The sequence below is a fragment of the Bubalus bubalis genome, chromosome 8 (genome assembly GCF_019923935.1).
Source record: "Bubalus bubalis isolate 160015118507 breed Murrah chromosome 8, NDDB_SH_1, whole genome shotgun sequence".
NCBI lineage: Eukaryota > Metazoa > Chordata > Mammalia > Artiodactyla > Bovidae > Bubalus > Bubalus bubalis.
In genome coordinates, this window is record NC_059164.1 from 63,781,234 (window position 1) to 63,809,003 (window position 27,770).

Genomic DNA, 27,770 nt, shown 5'->3' on the forward strand with positions numbered 1-27,770 from the left:
ACCTCTGCATGAAAGCGCTTAGCCACCAATATGGGTTACTTTGATAATTGTCTCCTGGCCCGGGAATGCCGAGAAGTAATCTTATCGGGGTCCCAGGCTAGTTCAGGGGACAGCTGCAGGGAGGAAGTGGGCGTGGCGATTTCCCCGACTTCCTTGTTTGGAGCAAACTTTGGCAGCATCTGACCGGCTTGGATGTTTGCTTTTCCATCTGTTGATGTGTTTTTTGGGAGCTCTCTTGCCTGCCAGAGAAAACATCCAAAAGAAGCACGACGCCAAATCTTAGCCATTCCCTTGAGTCCCCAAACCCCACCAGCCTCCAGAGAGGGGAAGGCGAAGCTGAGAAAGAAAACAGACGTGCCTGGAGCGCGCTGGCTTCCAGGGAGAAGGTGGCAAAGACAGGGACCTCGGTACCCACCCACCCACCAGCCCGCATCCACGCGCGCGGGTGCGCGTCGACTCCCTTTGTTCGCACTCCTCTCGTGGTAGCTGGAACCTGGCACTGGAGATGGGGCATTTGCGAGGCTCGCTGGCTCCGCCGTGCGCCTAGTGCGTTAGTCGACTTCGCGCTCGCGGTGCCAGCAGCCGGCGCGCTCCGCTCTCAGCGAGCGGCGGACCGGCGGGGACAGCGCGCCGCGCGCCCGGGTAGGGGACGCGGCTGAAAGCGGGGCGCCGGCGCCGGGGTGCGCGCCCCTCCGCTGGGGACCTCGGGACGCCGCCGGCTGAGCCATGACGGACGCCAGCAACAGGAAAGAGGGCTTCAAAAAATGCCGGAGCGCCACTTTCAGCATCGATGGCTACAGCTTCACCATCGGTGAGAACTTTCCGCCCTATGCCCTACTTCTGGCTTTCCGGCGGGTGGCGAGGCTCCTTCCGAGCCAGGGAGGTCGGTGGTCGGAGTGGGGCTGGGTAGCGAGGCGCTCGCCAAGCGGGAGTCCCGGGGAGCGGCGACAGTGCCGGAAAGTCGCGTGTGTGGCTCGGCCGTCACCGGGGCTGTCCCCGCGGTGCCCCTCCCGCCGCTCTAAGCCGGCATCCCGCTTAAGCTGGTTTTTAGGGTCACACCTTTCTGAACGGCTCCATTTCCTCGCTGCGATTTTGGTAACGCAAGCCGGGAGAGGAGGGATGGAGTCAGAGAGATGGAGAGGTACGGGGAGAGAGCGCGACACAAAGACGTGCACGACAGACAGTAAGACAGAGACACAGAAAGACGCACAGATAGGAGAGACCGAATGACAAGAGACATCCGCATAGATACATTAGTAGACACACCTAGACACCAGTTAAGAAATATGAAGTCAGAGAGGCCGATAGAATGTCAAAGATGTGGAGAAAGAGATGATAGAAACAGAGATGTGCTGACTCTGAGAGACAGACACATAGAGATAGATTCAGAGAAAGAGATTGAAGAGTAGGTTTCACAAAAGTTGAAATGAGAGAAAGGAACACAAGGAGAGAGAGAGAGAGAAGGAGGAAGGAGGTAGGAAGGAAGACAGGGAAAATAAGGCAGAAAAAGAGACGCATTTAGAGTCAGAAGAAGGCAGGGCGGGTGGGATGTATTATGCTACTAAAACATTTGAGAAACATCTGTCTCATGTCCTCTGGATTCCCAGTGGCTCCCTTCCCAAACCTTTCACTAAGAGGGGCCTGGAGGTGTCTCCATGGTCCTTAGAGGAAGCAGGACCACAGGGCTGACTCTCCAGAAGCTGAATTTAAGATCAGTTCTTGGTGCTTTTACTACCGGTTCCATGCTGTACTGTTTTGAATCAACTGGTCCAAGGATTATCTCCTCATTTTCCCAGGAGATGGGCTAAGCCAGGGAGGCTTCCTCTCCAGGATGTCAGAGATTGGAGACCAGCAGGGCACAGCTAGGTGTCAAGGAGCTGCTTCAGCTTTTCTACTTGTGTGTGTGCTCAGGGCAGTGTGGCTATAAATCTGAGCTTCTCCTTGGAGCCTTTGAAAGTGAGGGGTATATTAAGGTGCTTTTTGGAAGTGTAGCAGAAATTTGTCAGGGGCAAGAAAAGGCTATTGGAGGGGATCTGGGCCACTTTGCTTCTTCTAATGGAGTGGCCCAAGATTTGGGGGGCATGGGCTGGACACATTACTACCAGAATTCAGTCTGAATGCCTTTACCTGCTTCTCAAGTTTCTCCATTCTGGCTTGAACTTGCCCTTCTTGCCTCAGTTGTCATGGCAGATCTGTTTCTTCCACACACTCATGATGGCTTGCCCTGGCCCCCATCCCACCCCTCAGAGCCTTTGCTCAGGCTGTCCCCTCAGTCAGGAATGCCATTTCCCCAACTCTGCATTGAGAAATCTTGTCTATTCCAACTCTCACTTACCTCCTCCTCTGCTTTTCTTCCCCAAGAGAAAGAGCTCCTCCTTCTGCATTCATCTTGGCCTCCTAGTCCTGTGTGAGGGCTCACATCTAGCCTTGAACCAGTATTTCAGCAACTATTCCTTGTCCTCTTGCACTGCAGGTTCCTTAAGAATGAGATTATGCCTAATTTTATTTTTCACCCTCTAATAGTGAGTGCTTGGGAGATTTTGTAGGAATGAATTAAAGGTTGCCAGGGTCCAAAGTGATTAACCAAAAGGCTGTGTTAATACTAGTTTTTGTGAATCTTGTTAGAAAGCTCCCAAAAACGATTTTTAAGTTTTACCTGGAAGTTCCCTGTGAAATCTTTCAAAAACTGTGGCTTCTAAAACTCAAGTTTATAGTGTGGCTGTCCCCTGCCTAACACCTACTCCCTTTCTGCTCCCATTCTCTGTAGAGGAAATGGTCTAGCACATTGGTGTGGTCTGCTGGTCAGATGGGACCTCAAAAGTGAGCAGGTCACTTCCTGGTGAGAGAGCTGCCAGCTTGTTTCACATCTTTGGTCATTTATTCATTCACTCCTTTCCATCTGCCCTCCTCCTTCCCTCCCTCCTTCAACAAATTTTTATTGAATTTTATGGTATTAAAAAACACAATTTAATAGAATGCCTGCCACATGGCAAACATTCAATAAATGGTAATTGTAATTATTCAATACCCTAAGCTAATATCATGGGGAGTAGATGAAAGTAAATCAGACCTAGAACCTAGGATTCAAGGAATTCATACTCTTGAGGTGATATGATGCCTTCATACATAACATTTTACAAAATAAAAGCTTTTAAATGCTGCCAGATACATATTAGAAGTTTTAGGCCAATATAGACATTGTAGCAAATACAGATAATCAGAAAGTAAAAAAACACACTTGTAATTTTATCACCCACTGCTAAACATTATTAATATTTGTTGTATATACTTCCAGTACTTTTTTATATATACAATTTTTTAACAGCAATCATAATGTTTGGTAATGGTACTTAATATCATAGTAGCTTTGTTTCATACTCTATATTTGTTTTTATTTAAAAAACTTTTACTTTTGGCTATTTAGGTTGCTTTTACCTTTTACCATAATAGACAATGGAGAAAGACTAAATCTTTGAGCACATCCATTAACACTTTTGAGAATAAATTTCTAGAAGTACAATTGCGTGGTCTAAGACTATGTGTATTTTTAGGGATTTTAAAGCATATTTTTAAATACCCTCTGGAAATACCAACTCACACTCCCACCAGCCATGTATCAGGTGTTCACACACTCTCATGAGTACTGATAATTTTTAAAGAGTTTTTTGTTTGGGAAGTGGAAGGTAGTATCTTACTTCCACATGTTATTTCACTTCTTTACATTTTATGTCCTTTGCCTATTTGTTTTTCCTCTGGGGGAGTTTCATCATTTATTTTTAATTTTCAAGCACAGTTGACTCTTAAACAATGTGGGTTTGAATTGTGCAGGTCCACTTATACAAAAATTTTTTTTCTATAGTAAATACTACAGTATATACAATCTGCAGCTGGTTGAATCTGAGGATGTGGAATTGGGGCTTTGGAAGAATCACATATAGGATTAGTTATGACACAAATTTTCAACTAACCCTAGTTGTTCAAGAGTCAGCTGTACTCTTAATGTATATAATACATGTTAATTATACATATAATCAGTGTATCAAATGTACATAATATATAATTATAGCTACTATATATTAATTGTACAATATATTATGTAATAACTATATATTAATCATGTGATAATTAATATGTACCAATAATATGCATTATATACACACCATGTATATGTGTCTCTGTGTGTGATTTGCAAGTGCTGCCTGTCCTGTATGTTACATGACATTTTCTTCTAAGCAGGGGGCTTCATATTCCTACAACATCGGCATGTGGCATTTAGGACTTGGTTTGTGAATGTACAGATATCTTGTAGCTCACACCCATGGTCTCTGGCTTGTCCTATGGTTCCAGCAGGGTGGAATAGGTGGACAGTCCCCCTCTAACTATGTAAGGGAAGAATCCTGAAGAAGTTCCAGAGCCCAGATCGCTTTTTTTCTCAGGTGTCGGACATTCTGTCATCAGCAATCACCTTCTCTTCCAGTCTGTTAATTATGCAAAATTTCCAGGTCAAAGAACTTTACTAAAGGAATTTATGTTACTGTCCTGGCGATTCAAGAGATTTTCTCTCAGATTCAGGAGATTGTTACCCCTGGCTTATGAGGCCAACAGGGGTCTTGGGATTCTGCAGAAGAGGGGTGTGTGAGCCCCCACCATGGCAAGGTCAAGAATGAAGTTTCCTTGAAGGGCTCCTGACAGAACTTCTCTCTGTTAAGTGGAAATTTCTGGGTTAAGAGGGGCTTCCGTGGTGGCTCAGATTGGTAAAGATTCTGCCTGCAGTGCTGGAGATGCAGGAGACTTGGGTTAGATCCCTGTGGTCAAGAGATCTTGAAAACAAGACCATGAGCTTGAACACGTGACACATCCAGAAAGCACTGACTGTCGTAGAGCCTTGGTGATTTGAGGGTCGCATTCCTAGGAAACCATTGTAGTTAGGATTGTTGTTGTTTAGTCACTAAGTTGTGTCCGACTCTTTGCGACCCCATGGACTGTAGCCTGCCAGGCTCTTCTGTCCATGGGATTTCCCAGGTAAGAATACTGCAGTGGGTTGCCATTTCTTTCTTCAGGGCATCTTCCTGACCCAGGAATCTAACTGCATCTCCTGCATTGGCAGGCGGATTCTTTACCACTGAACCACCTGAGAAACCCCAGTTACGATTGTAGCCAATAATTATAACAATTAACATTAATTGAAGCCCATGTGTAGAAGTTCAAGTGTAATTTGACTCTGTTTATGAACTAGTATTTGAATATGAAATGAACAGTTATGGGAAGAGTTGCTCTATTACTATTTTCCAGAAGGACTTTCTTTGTCTCCTGGGGTTTGGATATCTGTTTGGGTTTGTATTAAGTGGATTTGCAGATTCTTACTTTCTCCATGAGGCTGCCCAAAACACACACTTTTCCTTCCAAGGTGAAGTATGTCTGCAGAAAGCAAAAGCACTTTTTTCTTGTAACTACCTGAGGGGGGACTCGCTTGATCCCTCTTGGTGCTCCTCACCTCTCAGTTTCCGGATGAGAAAATGGGTCTTGGGGGGGCCCTCATTTTCTCTTCTCCTCAACATGATGACCTCTACTGTGTCAGAAGGAAGTGGGTGAAGCTATGGGCCAGGAGGATGTGAAGTTGATGGGGTGTGTGGACAAGAAGCTGCTTCCTCCACAAATGAACCTGGTGGTGTTGTGGAAAATTCTAGGCCTGTAAGGTGTTGCTAACAGAGGGATGCGTTGCCTATAGCAACTGCCTCGGGCTCCCTTGCCCCTGTGTTTCTCTCTGCAGGGTTGTCCCAGAGGAGGAAAAACAAGGGGCCCCTAGACAGCAGTCAGAGGCCCAAGGGGCAGGGTGTGAGGGTTCCCTGTCCCACGTGGGACTGCTGTTTGCTGGGAACCCCCACTAAGTGGGGAGGTCTGCTGGCGGGTACGTCTTTCACAGGGGTTCTGGGTGCGTGGGGCTCTGTGGGTGGCCGAGGCTGGGATATTGGGCTGCATGAACTGGGGGTATGGCCCCTTTCCAGCCCGGGAATAGAGGCTCCTGGCCTTGGTGCACAGGGTTGCAGACTGGTCTCAGTGTTCTGTGTCTCGTCTGCCTGTTAGTTTGTCTGGCTTGTTGGGGGTGCTGGTGGGTTGCAAGGAACTGAATTAGTATCCAAGGCAAACTGTCCTGCCACTGCCTCCCAGCACCTGTTGCCCTAATTCTCTCCTCCTCCTCCTCACGTCCCTTGGAAAGATTCAAACACAGCCAGGTGAAGGGGGCATTTGGACTGAGGGCTTATGCACACTGGGACTGCAGTTTCTGCTCTGACTCTCACCTCGGCCCCTGATTCCCCTTCTGCATCTGAGCCACAGTCCTTCAGGTGTAAGATGCAGAGTGTGATCCTTAGTTACCGGGCTGTGGTGAGGATCAAGTGAAGTTACATGTGAAGAAGTTGTCTGTTAACCCTGCAGTGTCATGAAACAGCTTCTTGTTGGGAGGGAAGACAATACTGATTAGAGCTTGTGTGTCCCTCTGCACGGTGCTTGCACTTCAACAAAGAAAGTGTGAGAAACGAGGCTCTCACCGTGGGGTCTTACTGGCAGCCAGCAACTGGAGCGCATGGTGTTAGGGATGTGTGTTGTCTGAGAAGGGGTGTTTGTAGCAGGAAACCCTGGGCGTTGGAGTCACACGAAGACTTCCTGTGCCGGACAAGCAAGTCAGTTAGCTTCACTGAGCCTCAGTTTCCTTCTCAGAGTAAACGGGGCTGGGGTGAACCTTCCTCCTGGGTGGACCCGGCCAGGGGAGTGAAGTTCCACGCATAGTGCCTGCTGTCACACTGCGTGCTTGCTCAGCAACCCTTCCTCCCCTAGAGGTTATACTGTGACTGGAACTGGCTCTGGCTGCGAGTGGGTGAGGGTTAGTGGTGTGATCCTGAGGGTTAGTAAGTGTGTCTGGGGCAGACTTAGGGGTGAGTCAGTACTGCTGTGTGCTGGCCTGGGAATGGCCACCAGGAGGCCCACATCTTGGCCCCTGATGCCAGATGGGAACAAGAACAGAGTGGGTACTGGGCACCTCCTGCCCTCCCATGGACTGGTGTACCTCCCGGGGCCACCCAGTGCCCCAGGCATGTCTACCAAGCCTCCATGGACTTAGCAGAGCAATGGGCACAGTCCACCTGGGCCATGGGGACGCTGAGGGTAGTGGGTGGAGGAACATCACTGCAGGAATGAGCTTCTGAACTTGACTTGGGAATTGGAAAAGGAAAAGGGGACCAGGATGGTAAAATGGGACCTAATAGAGTTCAGAATATAACAACCTCTGGAGTTAGACACTGGGGGTTCAGATTCTGAACCTCATGTTTTTGTTATGATCTTGGAGAGGTGGCATCAAATGGCTAAAGTTGTGTCCTCAACTGTGAAATGGACATAATAAATAGTATCTGCCTTGCTGGACTGGGCAATTAAATGAGATTATGCAAGCAGAGCTCCTAGGCATTATCTTATTCTGGATACCAGAACAGAATACCATAGGTTGGATGGCTTAACAGAAATGTATTTCTCTCAGCTCTGGAGGCTGAGAAGACACCAGCATATTTGGTGTTTGGTGAGGACCTGCTTCCTGGTTCATAGGGGGCTGTCTTCTTACTGTGTCCTCACATGGCACAAGGGGTGAGGGAGCTCTCTGGGGTCTCTTTTATAAGGGCACTAATCCAATTTATGAGGCTCCACCCTCATGACCAAATTACCTGCCAAAGGCCCCACCACCTAATACCATTACAGTGGGGGTTAGGTTATAACATATGAATTTTGAGGGGACACAGTCTATAGCACTATTTTTATTGAGAGATAATAAACATTTGCTGAATATAGCACTGAGTTAAGCACTGTAGAAGGGCCAGGGGAACCACAGGGGAAAACATGCACAGTGTTAGTGGGAAACACATACCAGACTCAGAACTGAAAGTTCTGGTTAGGTTCTTCCTAACTTGCTCTTTAATCCTGGGCAAGTCACTTAACATGGGAGGTAGTTTCTCCATCTGTAAGTTAACTGGTTGGGTACAAAATTCTCCGTGGTTCCTGCCACTGCAGAAAGGTGGTGAGCTTTCAGTCCTGAAGGCCATTGTAGCTCTCCCAAAGCTGGAAAGTGCAGGGGTATGGCTAAGTGAGGCGCTTTCAGACTTCTAGTGAAAGAAATTTGTAGAGTTCAGAGCATCACAGAGGCAAGTAGAGTGCAAGACTACCAAAGAGTTGAAATTATTATTGAAGTAAGTAGACTAGATTTTGTGTATCCAACTTTGTATGATAATTCACTGTACTCACAAGTGAAGTCTGATAACTACTGAGCTCTCACCAAGGGTAAGTCAATGTGTAGCTGCTTGGACCTTCCAGACTTTTCACCTCTGTGATGTCAAATTCCAGTGAGAAATGGGGATGTGCATGGAGATTTCCAAGTGTTGCTGCTTGCCTGCAAAGTTAGCTCCTTTCTTTTGTGATATGAAACCTTTGTGGCTTCGATTCATGTTACTACCTTTGTTTGTAATGAACAATAGATAATTGTAGTGGAAGGACCTAGCATGGATCCTGCTTAATAAATGTTTGTTGTAGTTGAGAGGCAGTGTGTGTAGAGGTTAAGAGTATGGATTATGGAGCTTGACTACCTTGGTTTGAATTTTGGCTTCACAGTTTATTAGCTATGTGATTGTTGTGATCTTGGACAAGTTACTTAGCCATTCTGTAAATGGACATAGTTATGTTACTCGTCTCCTAGGGTGTTGCAAGATTAAATGGGTTAATGTACATTAAGCACTCTGAACAACACCTGGTACATAGTAAATTCTATATAAATGTTTGTTATGATGTTATTTCCATATTATTATTATAATATTCATTACTATATACTGCTCTGCTGCTGCTCAGTCGCTTCAGTTGTGTCTGAGTCTTTGTGACCCTATGGACTGTAGCCCACCAGACTCCTCTGTCCGTGGGATTTTCCTGACAAGCATACTGGAGTGGGTTGCCATGCCTTCTTCCAGGGGATCTTCCCGACCCAGGGATTGAGCCCATGTCTTCTGTATCTCCTGCATTGCAGGTGGATTCTTTACCACTGAGCTACTGGGGAAGCCTGTACTACTACATATAGTAATAATAATACATTTCCATAATATATAATTAACATGAGGATAGTAATAACTATCTCTGAGACCTTCTTGATCAACACCTATTTATGCTGTTCCTTGAAGAGCCATAAGGATGGCCTTGATCTTCTGCTTTCTGTAGTTCAACATTGCCATTTCCTGCCAAGAGGCATTGACTTTTGTGTGTTCTTGGGTGTTGGAGTCCCAGTACTATACAGGTGTTCTCAAATCCATGGTGGACCTACAGATGTTCCCATCTTCTTAACCAGCTGACCGTCTTTTAGGACTCAATGTGTGACCTGTGATGGCTTTGCAGGCTGTTTTTATGTAGTTTACTTTCCTAGGCCAGGATGTCTTGCAGAAAGGAAAGTAATGCAGAAGACCTGGGCTCTTGACCCAGTCCTGGTACTTCCTGTCTCTGTGATGGTGGGAAAGATCATTCATCTTTGTGAGCCTCGGGTCCCTCATGTGTAAATGCGGATAGCAGTTCCTTCTTTGTTGTGTTATTGGGGGAGTTCAGTAGAATGAGGACCAGATGAACTCAGTTCTGGATGCCCAGTAATTGGTAGCTGTTGGTTGTGATAATGGAGAGGCTCTGAAATCAGGGAACAGGCAAGTCTCCCAGACCCACAGCTGCTTCCCTGGCTGGAGGTCCCCAGCCTGCCCTCTGGCTGCCTCCCCCAGCCCCTGACCAGCCACTGTGTTGTGTGCTGGCGCGGCTGCAAGGCTGCCTTTGTTTGAGTGTAGGATTTCCGATCAGGCCGGGCATCTGGAGCGCCCGCCTCATCCCAGCTGAGTGTTTCCAGCTGGGTTTGGGTAATTGGTGCCAGCTGCTCTGGGGAAAGTGGCTGGCACTTCCTGTGCTGTTGGCGGGCAGGCTCCAGAGTGTGGCGGGGGCTTGGCCTGAGAACCAGGCCTTCCCCCAGGGTCCCTGTGGGGGGACTTGGAAGCAGAGCTGCTGGAAGTTGGTTTTTACTTGTCTTGTGGACAAAGGTCCAAACTACTCAAGACTCCATCCATGAGTATTAGTCCACAGACACTGCTGCCAATGCTTGCTTCTCAGAAAAGAAATAATTTTAATTGATTAGCTGGTTCCTGACTTTTCTCTCTGATTCTCCAGACAACGGTGCTTTTTCTCTTCTTGATAACGGTGTAGAGTGGGTCAGGTGTGATTCCTGGGGCTTGGAGAAGAAAGAGAAGGATCAGCTCTGCTGGACTTGCATCACTACTAACCACAGGCATTTGTCTAGCCTTTAAGAAGGGGCCTTTAAGTTTCTCTGATTCAGCTTTTATAAATAAGGTTATAGGTAGAGCAGTTACTGGTGAGGATTTCAATGCCGGTCTTTAGAGCTCAGGTTCAGTGTCTTTCCTGTTTTTTTTTTTTTTTTTTAATTTTTTTTTGGAGGGTATTGAAGTGCTATGCTGGATTTGCTGAATTACATATTTTATTCATCAGATATCTTGACTATTGGAGGTCATCTCAAATAATTATTATGTTGTATAAGGTGGAAAGAATATTCCTTCTTTATTTCTGCACAAACCAGAAGTTGAATTGCTGAACTCTGATGTTCACCAGGGAAGAGATATTTGGCCACACTGTTCACCTTTCTGAATCTTGTAAAGCAGGAATAATAGTATCTATATTTGATTATGCTGTTTGTAAATTGCTGGCCCATTAATGAGACCATTCCAGGTTCTTATAAACCTTAATTCCTTTCCCTTCTCTACTTTCCTTCCTTGGCTTATGCCATACCTGAAGGCATTTTGACTGGGTTAGATGTTCACTGTGATACAAGGCGTGAGAACCCTCCAGCCCTTTGGAAACTTTATCTCTCTGAAAGGTCCCCAGAGGGAGCTGGTTTTGATTTACTCTGACTCCTGGGCCCAAGTATCCCAAATGAACACATGGGATTTAGGCAGCGAGTGGGAAAGTAGATGGATTTCTATTTTAAAGTTATTAGCTTACAATTTCCAAGAAAGGCTCATTGTGTTTAGTGACTCATTTTCTTTAACCATTGGAAGTTCCTTTAGATTTTTGGAATTTGTAAAGTCAGTAAGTATTGAAGGGGAATCCAGCATCTCTTAAAGAGGGAACCAGCAGGACTCTGACTGGGACCAGATCCCAGCTGTCTTCTGGGCCCCGGGGAACTCAGCTTTTCAACAAGATGCCTTTTCTTCTTTCCTCATCAGGTCATTCATGAGGCTAACTGTTTAAGACAGGGAATACAGGTTAAAAGATACAGAAATCAGGCCAGTTGTGTAAGACCGTAAGCCTGGTCTTGGTGACTATTCCAAGAAGGCTGTTTTCTGGGGGTGATTATGCAGTTGTTTTGTAATCGGTTGCCCTAATGATGATGATGATGATTATGATAATAATAATAATAATGTTTTACAATCTGTGAAGCACTTTCCCAAACATCAGCTCATTTGAGTCTACCAGTAACCCTGCAGGGAAACTATGAACAGCTTCTTTTTACAGGTGGACAAGCTGGGGCTTCAAGAAGTCAAAGTTAGAACAATGACCCAAATCCAATTTCTGCATTTTGGAAAGCTCTGGCATCTGCAGTGGAAATCTGGGAACGATCTTAGCTTTCTTTTCCTGTGTCCCCACAGCTAATTAGTTATCAGGTCCTGTAGATTTCCTTCTCCAGACTCTTTCCAATTCATATTTTTCCCTTCATCTCCTCTACCTTAGATCAGACCCTTCTCATCTCTCACTTAATCTATTGCAGTGTTTCCAAGTGGTTGCCCTATCTCCCCAGTTTGTCTCCATTCTAAACTCCTCTCAACATGGTAGCTAGAGTCTAGCAGTTGGAACACGCAGCTAATCCTGCTGCCGTCCAGTTTAAAACTGTCTGGTAGCTCCCATTGCTTGCAGGATGAAACCTACATTCCCTAGTAAGGCTCACAGGCCTTTTGTGGTTGGTCTTTGCTTTTCCCTGGGCTTACTGTGTCCCTGCCTGCCCATGAATGGTAATCACTCAAAGGTTGGCCTTTATTAGGTGCCCTCCACATGCCAGCTATTGTGTAAGGCATTAGGGATATAATGTGAGTCAAACTGTGGGCCCAACGGAGCCCACAGATGTTAGTGGTATAGCTGTGCTTTGATGGAATGGCCTGGGTGCTGTGCATGTGCCTGAAAATGGCATGGAGCCTAGTCTGGGGTGTTGGGGTAGAGCCTAGTCTGGGGATGGACTCCCCTGATGAGGCGGGTGGAAGAAGGAGGTGGGGAAGCATGCAGATGGAGTAGAGGAGAAATAGGGGTTAAGAAGAGGCCTGAGAGGTGGGCAGAGGTTCTTGTGGGCCACCTGAAGCGTTGGATCTTTTTCCCAAGAGCAGTGAAAGGCAACTAATAGTTTTAAGCAGAAGTGACACGATCAGATTTGTGTTCACAAAAGCACAGGCTGTTTATTCTGGGGCAAATCAGTGTGTGAGTGTTTGTTGACTGGGGCTACTGTTGTGTCATAGCGGGCCACTGCCATATATATGCCATTCCTCCTCTGTATCTGAGCCTTCCTATACCCTTCCGAGTAGTCCTTCTGACTTTGGAACAAACCAGACAAACTTCCAGGCTGTCAGAGAGGCAGATTGTCCTTAGGGGCTGAAGGTTTTCTTCATTTTCCTAGTTACTTAATTCATTTTTTTTTTAAACAAAATGAAGATAGAATAATTAATTTCATTTGCCCATAAAAATGATCCGTATTCATTTTGGGAACTCAGGAAAGAAAAACTCATTATTCAGAGATGACCTCTGTTAATATTTAGGTGAATCTGCTTCCATATTTTCTTTATCTTAAATTTGCATGGTATTCTATAGCAGTTTTTTTTTTATCTAAATGGGATCATCCATGTTGACTTATCTGCATTTTAAAACTTATTGGTGTGCATGAACATTTAAAATTACTCAGCGCTTTCCCTCTCTTAGTGCCTAGGCCCTCTTTGGCCCTGTGTTGACTTCTCCAATCTGGATACAATCTGGACACAAGCCAGGTGAATCTTATTGGAGCATCTCACAACATGGCCTGTTTGGGCAATGCTGCCTCACCAGTTATACACAAACGTATTTTATATATAAACATACACACCCACATACACTTATTCTCTCTCTGTGTGTAATTGAACATTTGCTATTTGCCAGACACTGTTCTAAGGGCTTTGAAGGCACTAGCTCATTTAATTTCCCATTTTTTGATGATGAAACAGTTTAAAAAAAGTAATTTATTTTAATTGGAAGATAATTACTTTATAATATTGTGTTGGTTTTTGCCATACATCAGTATGAATGCATGCCACTGGTATACATGTGTCCCCCCACATCCTGAACCCCTCTCCCTCCTCCCTCCCCACCCCATCCCTCTGGCTTGTCCCAGAGCACTGGCTTCGAACTGGCCATCTATTTTACATATCGTAATGTACTTGTTTCAATGCTATTCTCTCAAATCATCCCACCCTCGCCTTCTCCCATGAGTCCAAAAGTCTGAGGAAACAGACACTTGCCCTGGGAATCTGAAGCTAATGTGGTTGTGTGTGAGGCAGCCAGACATGGGAGATGTCAGAGGAAGGGCCTTTTTATACGGGGACAGGCCTTTGGTAAAAATTCAAAGCACTTGTGGGACATCCAGCATCTCCTCTTAGCCTCCCAAATGAGAGGGTTTATGACCTTGAATGGGGGAGGCAACTGGATCTGAAGGTTTTAGGATTAGAATGTTCCTTAGAGTGTATTTCAAAAGAAAGCCACTCCTTCCTTCCTCAACTCTCTTACAAACATTGGCTAGGTGCCTGTCTTATCTTGTCCTCCTTTTCCTCCCTTTCCCTTTGATTCATTCAGTTTTATTTTTTAAAAATTAAAAAATTAAAATCTTTTGTCTGCAGTGGGATCTTAGTTCCCTGACAAGGGATTGGACCCACATCCCCTGCGTTGGAAGTGTAGAGTGTTCTTCTTTTTTTAAGTGTGCCAGTCCATTTGGGACATTTTATTTTTTATAAATGTTATTACTTAAAAAACGTAATTTATTTTTGGCTGCTCTGGGTCTTTGTTGCTGCGCAGGCTCTCTGGTTGCAGAGAGCAGGGGGCTACTCTCTGGAGGTGGCGCATGGGGTTCTCATTGCGGTGGCTTCTCTTGTGAAGCACAGGCTCTAGAGCACGCCAGCTTCAGTAGCTTCGGCTCCCAGGCTCTAGAGCACGGGCTCAATAGTTGTGGTGCACGGGCTTAGTTGCTCTGCGGTATGAGGGATCTTCCTGGATTAAGGATCAAATCCATGTCTCCTGCATTAGCAGGTGGATTCTTTACCACGGAGCCACCAGGGAAGCCCCCTGTCATCGTTTTCTTGGGTAGATTTCTACGAGTGGAATTTCTGGGTTGTATGATAAGTTAATATTTAACTTTTGAGGAACTGCCAAACTGTTTTCCAGTTGCACCATTTTACAATCCCACCAGCAATGTAGCAGAGTCCTTAAACCAAGCTTTATGGATGTAGGAATTAGCTACCTGGTTTTCAGGTGTTACAGGGGCAGGGCTGGCTGCATGTAAACCAATGAGGAGCTTGTCAAAGATTTCTGGGCCCCATGCTTTGGAGATTCTGATTCTACAGTAATGGAGTGGGGCCTGGGAATGTGTGTTTTCAGAAAGCTGTCTAAGTAACTCTGATGTGTGGCTTTGTTTGGGAATCACTGAACTGGCTGAAGTTCAGGATGGGATGAGCAGGGGAGAATTCTTGGGAAAACTGTAGGCAAAAATGCATGTGTAAGAACAATATAATATGTGCTTGTAATTAGCGACTGAGCATGCGTGCACACAGTGAGTGGTTTAGCAGTAGGACTGGCCAGAGAGAGAGGCCCTTGAGGAGACTTTGACATTGGTTCAGTCAAGACCAATTACTTCATTGATCTATCCATTTAGTTTTCTGTGAACATTTTTTTTTTAGGGGAACTAACTTTTTTTTTCAGTACCACACACTAGGCTCTGAGCTTTATATTTAATCTTCTTCCCCCCCCTCAAAATCCAAGAAAAGATTTTGTTTTTATTTTTTAAATTAATTTTTATTGGAATGTGGCTGCTTTACATTATGTTAGTTTCTACTGTACAGCAAAGTGAATCAGCCATTTGTATAGGTATATCCTGCCTTTTTTGGATTTCCTTCCCATTTAGGTCATCATATATTTCAACAACTCTTACTAATTATTATTCTCAGTTTGGGCTTTCCTGGTGGCTCAACGGTAAAGAATCTGTCAACAATGTAGGAGTCGTAGGAGACGTGAGTTTGATCCCTGGGTCAGGAAGATCCCCTGGAGGAGGGCAGGGCAAGCCATTCCAGTATTCTTGCCTGGAGAATCGCATGGACAGAGAAGCCTGGTGGGCTATAGGGTCGCATAGGGTCACAGAGTTGGAAACGACTGTAGTGATTGAGCATGCATTCTCAGTTTACAGATGAAGAAACTGAGGCTTGGGAGATTAAGTAATAGGGCTGGGACTTGAAACCCGGTCTGTCTAGCTCTTTCCATTATAGCAGCTTGCTGCTACTCTGTGCAAGGCACTGTGTGAACAGGGTCTTGGGATTTCATATTTATTGTGGAAGAATTCATTACACATTTTCATATCACACTTGATTATCTGGCTTGCTGTGTAATCACTGCTATTTGCTCTTCCTTTCTGTGGGTTAGAGATACAGGTTTTTCTAATGGTAATGACAATATTTAAATATTCTAGGGAGATGCAGAGTAAGGTCCCTTAGTTAAACCTTGAGACTTTATGTCTGCTTCAATGAAAAGTTCTCTGACTGCTTCTTCCCTCCTGGTCCCTGTTCATCGAAGTCGCCTTTACTGACTGTGCCAACGCTCGACCCAGGATCTCTGGTGGCTGACAGTCTGAGCTCTACAGAAGGGGGAGAGTAGCCTGTCTGTGAATCTGGAGTTGGGAGTTCTGTGGTAGGGCTGTCTTCAGAGTTGGATGCATGATGAGGGGAAACTTGTAGTAATTACTGAACAGATGCTCTTAATGAGGTCTCTGCTGGATTTCCAGCTGGCAGTGAGAGCGCTGCATTGGGACAAGGATGTTGCAGTCACGGGATCATTATGTGACATCACATCCTCCCCTTGTTGTCATAGCAGCTGTAATCATCCCACTGAAAGTGTCCCTCAGGGTGCTGGCAAGCCACATCTTTTTCCATTAGTGGGAATCCATGGTGCTTTCTTCCATGATAAGGAGAAAAAGAACTAGTACATTAATGTTCTTGGAAAGGAGAAAAATGCTTAATGATTTTCAGCATGTTGTTACTACAACAATTTTTATGTAAGTTGTACATGTTGATTGTGGAAAAATTTATAAAATAAAGATTGGCAAAGAAAACACAAAATCCTCCTGTAATATCAACATGCATGAGAATTACTGTTAACATTTTGAGAAATTTTTGTTTTTCTACTATAGTTTTAACCCATATGAACAATTCATTATTGTTTTTTCAAATATGGGTCCATTATTGTATTGTTGTTTACTTTTTCCCTCTTACCTGACAATGTATAATTAATGTCATTTCATATCAATAGTCTTCATCAGCCGAGTTTTTTAAGATCCCATGATTTATTTAGCTGACCTCTATTGTTTGACATTTAAGTTCTTTCTGCTTTCTTGCTCACTCAGTGACTACCACTCATTTTTACATCTTTATAAAGCATTTTTGCCTTAGGATAAATTCTAAGGAGTAAAGTTGTTGAGTTGAAAGTGTTTAATATTTTTGAAGCATTTGAAATATACATTATCCTTCTCTAGTGTTGAAAGTGAAAGTCACACAGTTGTGTCCGACTCTTTTCAACCCCATGGACTATACAGTCCGTGGAATTCTCCAGGCCAGAATACTGGAGTGGGTAGCCTTTCCCTTCTCCAGGGAATCTTCCTAACCAAGGGATTTAACCCAGGTGTCCTGCATTGCAGGCAGATTCTTTACCAGCTGAGCCACACATAAGTATGACTTTCCCTGTTGACCTTTATATTGGCTCTCAACCTTTAAAAAAGTTGTTATTTGGTAGGTCAAAAATGGCATGTAACTCTACTGTTTATTTATTAGTGAATTTGATCTTAATTTCTCATCTTATTTCTTTTATAAATCACATCTGTATTCCTTTTATAGATAGCACACCTGTTTTTCTGTTGGAGAATTCTCTAACTTATGTAAACTTTTTATTAGGCTATTAAACTTTGATAATATTTGCTGTAAATTTCACTGTTTGTAAATATGCCTTTTAACCGTGCTCGATGCTCAGAGTTTAAATTTAAAAATAAACCAATCAGGGACTTCCCTGGTGGTCTAGTGGTTGAGAATCCGGATTCCAATGCCGGGGATGTGAGTTTGATCCCTAGTTGGGGAACTAAGATCCCACGGGCCATGAGGCAACTAAACCTGCGTGCCGCAACCCTATCCCAGCACAGCCGAAAAAAAAGTCAGCCTCAAAAAAACAAAAACAAAAAAAACCCCAACTTTTTTTTTCTATTTTTAGTTCCTATTTAAAAAAACCTATTCCACTGAAGAGATTATGAAAATATAACTTTCTACTGTTTGGGGCCAGAAGCATCATAGCTGATTTTCTAAGACTAGTGCAAAACTTTTAAAATGCCTCTTGGCAATTTTTGAAGACTTTGTAAAAGTGAGGTTTCTAGAAAATTAAAAAAGATAGCTATTTATTTATTTTTAAAATTTATTTATTTTAATTGGAGGCTAATTACAATATTGTGGTGGTTTTTGCCATACATTCACATGAATCAGCCATGGGTGTACATATGTTCCCCATCCTGAACCTCCCTTCCACCTACAAAAGATAGCTATTTAAATCTGAGTAGTGTCATATGTTGCTCATTGTGGGAAAACTTGGCACAGATGCAGTTTTTAAGTGATGTGGAGTGTAGTGATATTTTTCTTTAAAAATGTATCTAGGAGCAGAATAGTGAACAGTGCTTTATAGAAACCAGGATTTTGGCTTCTGTCTTCTTAACTTTTTGTGCTAACCAAAGCCTTATTTTCCAGCTCTTTCTTTCTCCAGTGGAGGTGATAATGGTAGCTGGTGGTGTTGAGTGATTCTTGTGGACCAGGAACCATGTTAAGGCTTCATATGTAGTAGCTCATTTAATCCACACAAAGACCTTGTGAGATAGTTGTTATTTATTAGTATTATTCCTGCAGAAATGTCAAACAATTTGCTTAAAATCTCAGAGCGTACAAGTTGGAGAGCCCAGGTAGAAATCCAGGCTTTCTGGCTCTGGGGCCCCAACTCTTAACCATCACACTTCTCTCAAAATAGCTGCCTTTCCTGTAGCTACTTGACCCTCCTCCTAGATCCTGTGTTAGCCATTCAGTTGTGCCTGACTCTTTATGACCTATGGACTGTAGCCTGCCAGGCTACTCTGTCCATGGAATTCTCCAGGCAAGAATACTGGTGTTAGTCACTCAGTCATGTCTAACTCTTTGTGACCCCATGGACTGCAGCCCACCAGGCTCCTCTGTCCATGGAATTCTCCAGGTAAGGATACTGGAGTGTTTTGCCATTTCCTTCTCCAAAGCATACTGAAGTGGGTAGCCATTCCCTTCTCCAAGGGATCTTCCTGACTCAGGGATCGAATCTGGGTCTCCTGCATTGCAGGTGGATTCTTTACCGTCTGAACTACCAGGGAGGCACACTAGATCCTGAGGTTCCATTTAACCCCAGCTCTATCATTTAATGTCTTTTTGCTCTTGTTTTGTCTTTTCTCATCTGTGTTAACAGAAGAGCTGAAGATGATATGTTTGAGATGTTTAAGCTTTTTCTTTACCTTGTTTTTTGAGTAGTGGGTAGATACCAATGAATGTCGAGATAGGAAAAGACACATGTTCATTTAAGTCTGGTTTATACTTGTTTTTGTCAGTTCTAGTATTTAATTTCTTGTTTTTGGCTTAATGTTTGTTGCTGTAAAAGGGGGCTAGTAATAGTATCTATTTCTTAGGGTTACCGTGAAAATTAAAGCGATAATAAATATATAGGGTTAGAACTGCATGGTACAAAGACAACGTGATCAATATATCTAGCTATTGTTGATATTATGAGCAGTATTATTATAATACAGTTTTATACTTTCATAATAGCCATTTATGCCCCAAGTAAGTGAAAATATGTTTCATTTTCACAAATTGGCTATCTTGCAGTCCATAATTAAGGTTTCCCAACTTGATGGTTGTTTGTCAACAATTATAGGGTCTCACTAAGTGAATACGATTATGTATCATGTCATTATGTCAGTGAATTTGCTGGATGTTTTTACCCAAATATACCAATTTTCTTGAACACATTAGCAATTGTAAACATGTTAATTTATGTTGCAAGAGTAGTTGTTTTTCTAGTGGAACTTGGAATGAAGATTTTTCTATTATTTCAACTTATTTGAGATTACAGTATGAATAGCAGAGCTCCTCCAGTTTGTTTCTACTTTTTTGGACCTGTATAACCAATACATGACAGAGAAATACATTGGATGCTAAACCGGACATAACACACAACCATCATTCTTAACTCCAAGTTTGAAAGTTTCACATCAAAATGAAGTAGCGTCTAGTTGATCTTGTTTGCCTACTTTACAGTAAATATAAAAGTTTTGGCTTCTAAATAAAATTATTATAAGTATATACCATTATATCCATATTGGGGTTCTGTGTAAAATTTGATTTGAACAGAAGGTTTACTGCTAAGAATATTTGAGACATTGTGCTAGATGTTTTTTAGTATCTTCTATTCTAAAACCCTCTTAAGATTTAACCTTAAGCCTTCCTATTGTTCTTTGATGTACGTTCATCACTATGCAACCCTCCATTCCCCTCTTCTATAGTGAGAATAGTGCTTGGGTCATGTTTTGAGATCTCTGGAAATGAGGAAAGCAGGAGTTGACTTTCTGAGTACATTATTCTCAGGAACCCAGTGAAATGGTGATACTAGGAATCAGTGTTTTTAGATTTGTGGCATCTATCATATTTGATTTCTGTGCCACCACACTGATGGTATCTACACAACTGATTTTGTTAACAAATCATTCGACTTGATGCTGACTACAGACACTGCTTTGGCTGCAGTGCCTCCACAGATTGGTTGTACTAGCCTTTGAAGGCAAAATTCAAACTTCCCCTCTGATTCTCAAGGATGTCCTGCTTTGATCATCACTATGCTTTCCAGTCAACTGAATCCTAAAGTGAATTCTGTCTTACTGTCAAACAAATGTGAGGACCCAGTGGATTTTGGAACTTGAGTTCCAGTTCTCACTCTGTGTCTACTGTGGCTGAGGAAATAGTTGTGGGATGATGTCCGTCCTTTGCTGTAGCCGCAGCATACTTTCACAAGTATTGTAATTCCAGGAAGTTTTTGGTTTATGTTTATACTTGAATCAAAGCTCAGGGGGAGTCCCCAGGTGGCTCAGTGGAAAAGAATCTGCCTGCTAGTATGGGAGACACAGAAAACGTGAGTTCACTCCCTGGGTTGGGAAGATCCCATGAAGGAGGAAAAGGCAACCCACTCCAGTATCTTTGTCGGCAAAATCCCATAGACAGAGGCTCCTTAGGGTCACAAAGAATTGGGCATAACTGAAGGACTGAGCATGCGCACATACACGCAAAGCACATGATTTTATCAATTAATTTTTTTTAATGGATGGCTTTTGTTTTCCTCTAATTTATTTTGCAAAGTACTGGCTGCCTACTTTCCTGGTAGGAAATATGGCAGGTTCTACATTATCAGCCTCTGACTGGGCACTCTTCGCCCTATGTCTGTCATTGCTGCTACTGCAACTGCTGTTCTTTTTGCAACTATTTGAATGCTGTGCTGGAAGAGTCACTCCCTGGGTAGCTCCAGGCTGAAGTAGATGTCTCCATTGCCAGGTGTGAAGGCATTTCCTGTTGAATAACCTGACACCCCCCATCTCCATCTTGAGGCTGATGCTGCAGAGGTTGCTGATTAATTATTCTATATCTAATATTAAAGGGTTAACTTAGCATATGATAAATGTTTAATAAACACTTAAAGTTATAGCATGGACCTGACTTCTTTTACCAAATGTATTCTTTTACATTGTTATATTTTACATATATACCCAATTAGAATAGATTATATTATTTTAGGTATTTATTTATTTGGCTGAACCAGGTGTTAGGTGCAGCATGTGGGATCTTTAGTAGGGGCATGCAGGGTCTTCTAGTTGGGGTATGTGGTATCTTGTTCCCTGACCAGGGATAAAATCCTGGCCCCCTGCATTGGGAGCTTGGAGTCTTAGCTACTGAACCACCAGGGAAGTCCCTAGAATAGCTTTTCAATTAGCAGCTTTTGCTTTCCAGCTCATCACTTAATATGAAGGCTGCCTCAGCAGTTATCCCCTTTTATCTCTTTTGCTAGAACTGGGTCATATGCACATTCTTAGACCCATCACTGGCTTAGTAGAAGGGGGTTGTCTTTGTTCACTTAGACCAATCATGAGACCAGTCATGAGTCATTCCATGAACTGGGTCCATTGCACCCAAATATAGTCAGGATTCTGTTGGCTAGTCTTTAAAGGGAGATACTCTCAGACAGCCAAGAGTATCTGACACAGGCAACCTAACTCTGAATAGTTTGCTGGTTGAAATGTCAAGGTTTTTGCTATGCAATAAATCTCGCTGCAGGCAATACACTTTGATCTTGGGACTCTATTGATTTGTGCAAATAAGTGTTTAGAATTTTCAGAATTTACTTAAAAATGGAATCACATCCTCGTTGGTTCAATGTGAAGTAACTTATTTTCTGAAATTTCTGTGTGAAACAGGTGGGCATCTATTGGTATGGTCTGGTCTATGCTGCTGCTGCTGCTGCTAAGTCGCTTCAGTCGTGTCTGACTCTGTGCGACCCCATAGACAGCAGCCTACCAGGCTCCTCTGTCCCTGGGATTCTCCAGGCAAGAATACTGGAGTGGGTTGCCATTTCCTTCTCTGTCTGGTCTGATGGGGTGTTTGGAATCTTTGTGCTGGATGTGTGAGAATTTAGTCACTTCTTAGTCTGGCTGCATTCCCCAGCACAGGTCAGTCAAGATGGGTTATGAGTCTCATTGGGTCTTACCTTGCTCTACATGCCTTCTTATCACTCCTGGTCTGCTGCTCTTTTGGACACATCTGGCTCATCTCCGTCCTCCTGGCTGATCACAAAGGGCAGGGAGATCTGGCTAAGTCTCAGGATGCTCCATGGATACACTCCCCAGTCTACTCACCCAAGCTAATGAGCATCTTCCCTTCTCAGGCAAGGTTCCTCCCAGGCTGAGATGCTACTGGGGTGAACAGGTGAGACAAAGTGGAGATGATTTATAGGTACTTGTTGCAACTAAACCAGTGAAAGAAATAGCAGGTCTTCAGCATCCCGAAAGTTCACCAGCAAGGAGGCCCAGTTTATGTCCTTAGATTCTTCCCTTCATCACTTCATCTTTTGTTTGCAACAAAGAGCCCTCCCAGATGCCTCCCCAGGTGTTCTCCAAGGTGGAGCTAGAAAGACCCCAGGAGGCTGCTCCTCTGACTGGCATTCACTTCCTTTGCAAGCATTTTCCCATTTATCATCATGCCAAGCTAGACGCCCTGTTGTCAAGTCAGAAAAGGATGGTGCAAAACCTGAGACAAGTGTGCCAGTTCCTTCCTGTTTCCTGTTTGTCCATACGTTCTTGTGGGACTGTTAATTTTCCAAAATTTCCCAAGTAATTTATTTAAGTTCAAATTCCCTGGAGGAGGGCATGGCAACCCATTCCAATATTCTTGCCTGGAGAATCCCATGGACAGAGGAGGCCATAGGGTCCCAAAGGGTTGGACACGACTGAAGCAACTGAGCATGCACACACATATGCAACTAATCAGATACCGTAACTTCCTCCAAGGTCATGGATTTCTTTCTGATGAAAAGTACTCATTTCATAGCATGATTCCTATTTCAGCAACGATCATGTTCCTGAGTAAAAAATTCTTATTTTTAAACTTTTTTCTCATACATATTTCTTTAAAAATGGTACCTCTTCTTTATCTACTCTAGAATTTCATAGCATTTTATCCTTCTACACATTCATTCAAAGGAAGGAATGCTTGCCCAGTTTAGCACAACAGTATGTACTTAGGTTAAAAAAGAATTCCTTCCATAGGCACTGCCCTAAGTTGTTTAGATTGCCCAGAGGGTTGGCATTGTAGAAGGGACTTTTCAAAGGTCATCTCACTGAATAGTTCACCTGAGCCTTGCTTGCACCTCTATTTTACACATGGAGACAGGAGGAAATGGAAATGGAGACAGAGAGAGGTTAAGAGACTTCTGCCAAGTGCAAAGGTGTATTTGATCTGGATCTCACCTGCTCTGAAGCTGGTACCCCCTGCACTGTGCACCCCCACATGCCAGAAGATTGTTGAATAGGATCTCATGGGTCATGGCATCCAGGCTAGGGGTGCCTCACGACTTGAGGCTAGGTGGCACTCTGGCCACTGTTCCTAATCAGCTCCTTATTTGTGGAGTTTTGAGTTTTCATGTATAAAGTTCTTTCCTCAAGTCAGGCCCTGGGAAACCAATCTTATTTTCTAAAGGCTTTTTGGAGAATCTTGATGGGTGGCTTGGGCACATTTGAAATTAGCTTGAGTTCCCGAGAAGTCTTTCATCTCTTTCCTTTCTTGATTGTGCCAGTATATATTTTCTTGCCTGAAAATCGGTGAGAAAGCCTTCTCCTGGGCCTCAGAACCTCTTGCAAGATTTCTTCTTCCTCTGTCTCTCTCCCTCTTTTCTTCCTTCTTTCTGTGCTTCCTTTATCTCTTCCTTTCTTTCTTTCCTTCTTTCTTCCTTCCTTTCTATCTTCCTCCCTCCATCTCTCCTTCCCTTCCCTCCCTTCCCTTCCTCCCTCAACTCAAATGCAACTTATTATTTTTTTAAGATATTTCTTCAGTGAGTTTATTTTTTTAGACTCGTTTTTTTTTGAGAAGTAATAGAAGAAAATACAATTATTGGATGACAACTGGTCTACAATATTGTGTTGACCCTGCCATGCGTCAACACAGATCAGCCACAGGTTTACATATGTCCCCTCCACTACTTGACTATTATAAAAAAATTGAGAAAATACAGTTGCACAAAAAGACAAATTAATTCAAATCACTCTAAAGCCCCCCATCTGGAGATATATACTGTTAGATTTTGCCGTGTATTATTTTAGATTTTTTTACATGTAAAATTTGAATATAGAATAGAATTTTTCTGTGTATACCGTTTGTGCTCTGCTTTGAAATGTTTTTAATTGGCTGACCTCCTTCTGTTGCCTTACAATCCATCCTAAATGCCTTTCTGTATGAATATATGAAGATTGGTATCATCATTTTCGAAGGTGCGAATTATTCGTGTATGCATTTATTATCCTGTCAGCAGGGCCTTGCTACTCAGAGTGTGGTTTGTGGGTCTGCAGTGTTGTCTCATTAGGAAGCTTGTTAGAAATGTGGAAGCTCGCCCACAGCCAGGCCTGCTGGCTTGGAATCTGCAGTTTAACGTGACTTCAGGTGATTGTGTCACGGTAATGTGTGATGAGCCCCGGTTGAACGCAGTCTTCCTTGTAAAACATTCCAGTGTTTTAACTATAAGCAACGCTGTGCTGAACACCTGTTTAACAGTCGTTTTTCTGGAGGCCTCTATACTCCACTTGTCATGGCTGTCATGACAGCGTGCGTTCAGCGCTTTCAGCTGACTCGTGCTTCATAACTCACTGCCTTTTTCAGGCCTCGTGGGGAAAGGATTCACAAGATTTGAGAGGTTCTAGCCAAGTCAGGATTCATCATCAGGGCTGCTACCTGCTTCTGTGTCCCGTCTTGCCGCCTCCCCGACCAACATCCTACTCACGAGTTTGAGGATGGGTGACCAGAGGTCTAGTTCAATGATGTTAATTACTGAAAAGCTGCATATTACTTGAAATGTTACCTAGTATCCTGACTGCATTTAAACACTAGACTCATTTCTGCCCTTCCTAGGCAAAGGCTGGCATTCACGTCATTGATATTAAAAACAACCTAGTGAATTTCATTGTAGGCAATTTTTCCTCATTTGTTTCCTGAGCCTCTCTGTGGGGAGCAGGCTCATTAGTCTGTCTTTCACATTTACCCAGTCAACAAATATTTATCATGTGCCAGCTGCCTTAACTCTCTTTAGAACAAGGCAAGGTAGAAATTAGTCAATGCAGAGCATCTTCTTTTTATTTTTAACTGGAGCATTTCTTGTATCCTCTGAGTGCTGAGCTTTAGATACTGTTAGTCCTTCTCTTGTTCCAAACGGAGAGGTATCATTCGTCTCATTTTCCAGTCAGGGAAGGGAGACTGGAGAGCTTGGTGATTTGCCCATAGCCATGGGGTCAGTGTGTGAAGGGGGCAGGGTTTACTCCCAGGTCTGTCTCCACTACCCCAGCTCCCGACCCAGTCCATGCTCAGCAAGGCAGTCTCCTAAGCCTTTTGGGGAAATGTAGGAATGAATCCTTCAGAAACGTCAATACTGAACTGAACTTAAATTCCTGACGTCGGGTCTTACCCTCAGGAGCTCAGGGCTGGGTCTGGAAAGAATGCCCACAGGTGGGGCTCTGGTGTGGCTGGGTTAGCAGCAGCGCGGGACCCTGCTGCTCCCCCAGCTCCTTGTGACCCCCTCTGCTGTGTCTGCTGCATCCCCAGAGCATGGCTTCTTTCTCTACTGACAGGCACACCCTGGTCATCATCATCAGTCATCCCCACTGAGCCTCTTGAGCCTCTATTTCCACTTCTGTAAAGTGTGGAATAACCCTGAATTCCTGGGAGTGCTGTGATGATTAGAAATAATAATGCCAGTTAAGCACCGAGTGCTCCTTAAAGAGAAGGCTGTCTATGAGTGGCCCCTGCTGGGTGGAAAAAGAAGGCAGTGGCCAGGAGAAAAAGCAGTGATTCCTCCACTGTGACATTATATCTGTTCCCTGCCAGGGTTGTGAGAGGAGACTCCAGGTGGTCAGGAGTGTCATTTGCTGGGGTGTTAGGGGGAGACAGAGAGATACAGAAATAGAGAGGGGGGATTTTTCTGCAGTTTGAGGGGAAGTCCCTTTGGCTCCCTCTTCTCCCAGAAGCCTTCCCTGGCTGCAGTGCCTGATGGATGTCCTCTTCTACCTGGCTCCTCTTTTTACTTGTTCCATACTTGGTGGTGCCCCTGGTTTGGGTCTCAGCCCATCTTCTTTTCGCCACACCTGCTGAGTGTTCCTATCTATGCCAGGCTATGTGCCAGAGACTCCAAGAGCTCTCTGCCCAGCCCCAAGATCTCTTTCAACCTCCTGAGTCCAACTTCCTGCTGCCCACTGGACATCTCTACCCTCATGTCCCCTAGACACATCCCGCTCAGCATGTCCCAAACTGAACACACCCCAGTTCTCCCTCTGCCCTTAGATAAAGTCCTTTAAGCCCAGTTATCTGGATGTGTATCCATCTATGTCAGTCAGGATTTCTTTGGTTGTGTGTGTGTGTGTGTGTGCTAAGTCACTTCAGTTGTGTCCGATTCTTTGTGACCCTATGGACTGTAGCCTGCCAGGCTCCTCTGTCCATGGATTCTCCAGGCAAGAATACCAGAACGGGTTGCTGTGCCTTCCTCCAGGGAATCTTCCTGACCCAGGGATTGAATTTGCATCTCTTACATCTCCTGCATTGGCTGGCGATTTCTTTACCACTAGCACCACCTGGGAAGCCCCCCTTTGGTTGTAAGTGACTCAAATCAACTGACTTTAGTGGGAAAAGTATTACACATTGAGTCAAAAATACCAAATAGTAACCTGGCTTTAGGCATAGCTGGATTCAGTGATTCAAATTATGTCCTCAGATTTTGTCTCTGTGCCTCACTTTCCAGCTCTTGACTCTACACTTCTGTGTGTTGAGTTCACTCTGAGGAAAACTCTGCTAGTTACCTTATCCTTAAGACAAAAGAGAAAGAACATCCATCTTCTCCCCTGCTATTGCCACATAAAGTCCCGTTATATAGTTTGTTAGCCTGGATTGGATCATGTGCTCATCCCTGAACGAGTTGCTGTTTCTGGGGGACTGTTGGATTTGCTGATGGGCCAGGCTTAAATCAGGTGACCACTCCTAGAGCGGAAGGATGGGGCTGCCTTCACCAGACCTCATCAGTTGAGAGGGCTTGAGTGTGTGCCCTGCCTAGATTTACTCAATAGTCCGTTAGTAAGAATGTAAGTGGGGGCTTCCCTGGTGGCTCAGACAGTGAAGAATCTGCCTGCAATGCAGGAAACCCAGATTTGATCCCTGGATTGGAAAGATTCCCTGGAGAAGAGAATGGCTACCAACTCCAGTATTGTTGCCTGGAAAATTCCATAGACAGAGGAGGCTGGCAGGCCACACACTCACACACACACACACACACACACACACACACACACACACACGCAGCAGGTATCTGGCCTGAAGTATAGTGAAACAGCTCAAAGTGCTGGTGAAATGAATTCCATTCTCTTTTACTTCTTTCTTGCTAATTTTGCCTTCTCTGAGTGGTCTACCTTTTCTGTCTTGTTAATAGCTTAAACCCATTAATACTCTTTTCAAAAAATATTTCTTCTCAAAAGATTTTTATTGAGATGTAATCAACATAACATTATACTGGCTTCAGGTGTCCAGCATTTATTACTATTCTTA

At 43.9% G+C, this 27,770-nt stretch overlaps 1 protein-coding gene across 4 annotated transcripts in view; it reads left to right on the forward strand.

Annotated features, from left to right (window-relative positions):
• Positions 1-278: 278 nt before the first annotated feature.
• PDE1C (phosphodiesterase 1C) overlaps positions 279-27,770 on the forward strand; it is a 539,497-nt gene continuing 512,005 nt past the window's right edge. For 3 of the 4 annotated variants that reach the window (XM_025291215.3, XM_044946685.2, XM_044946684.2), the window contains exon 1: positions 283-811. In XM_025291215.3, the coding sequence (XP_025147000.1) occupies positions 727-811 (85 nt within the window). In that variant the 5' untranslated portion in view covers positions 283-726. Of the gene's footprint in view, positions 812-27,770 lie in introns of all 4 variants that reach the window. The other variant, XM_025291219.3, reaches the window with a different exon arrangement.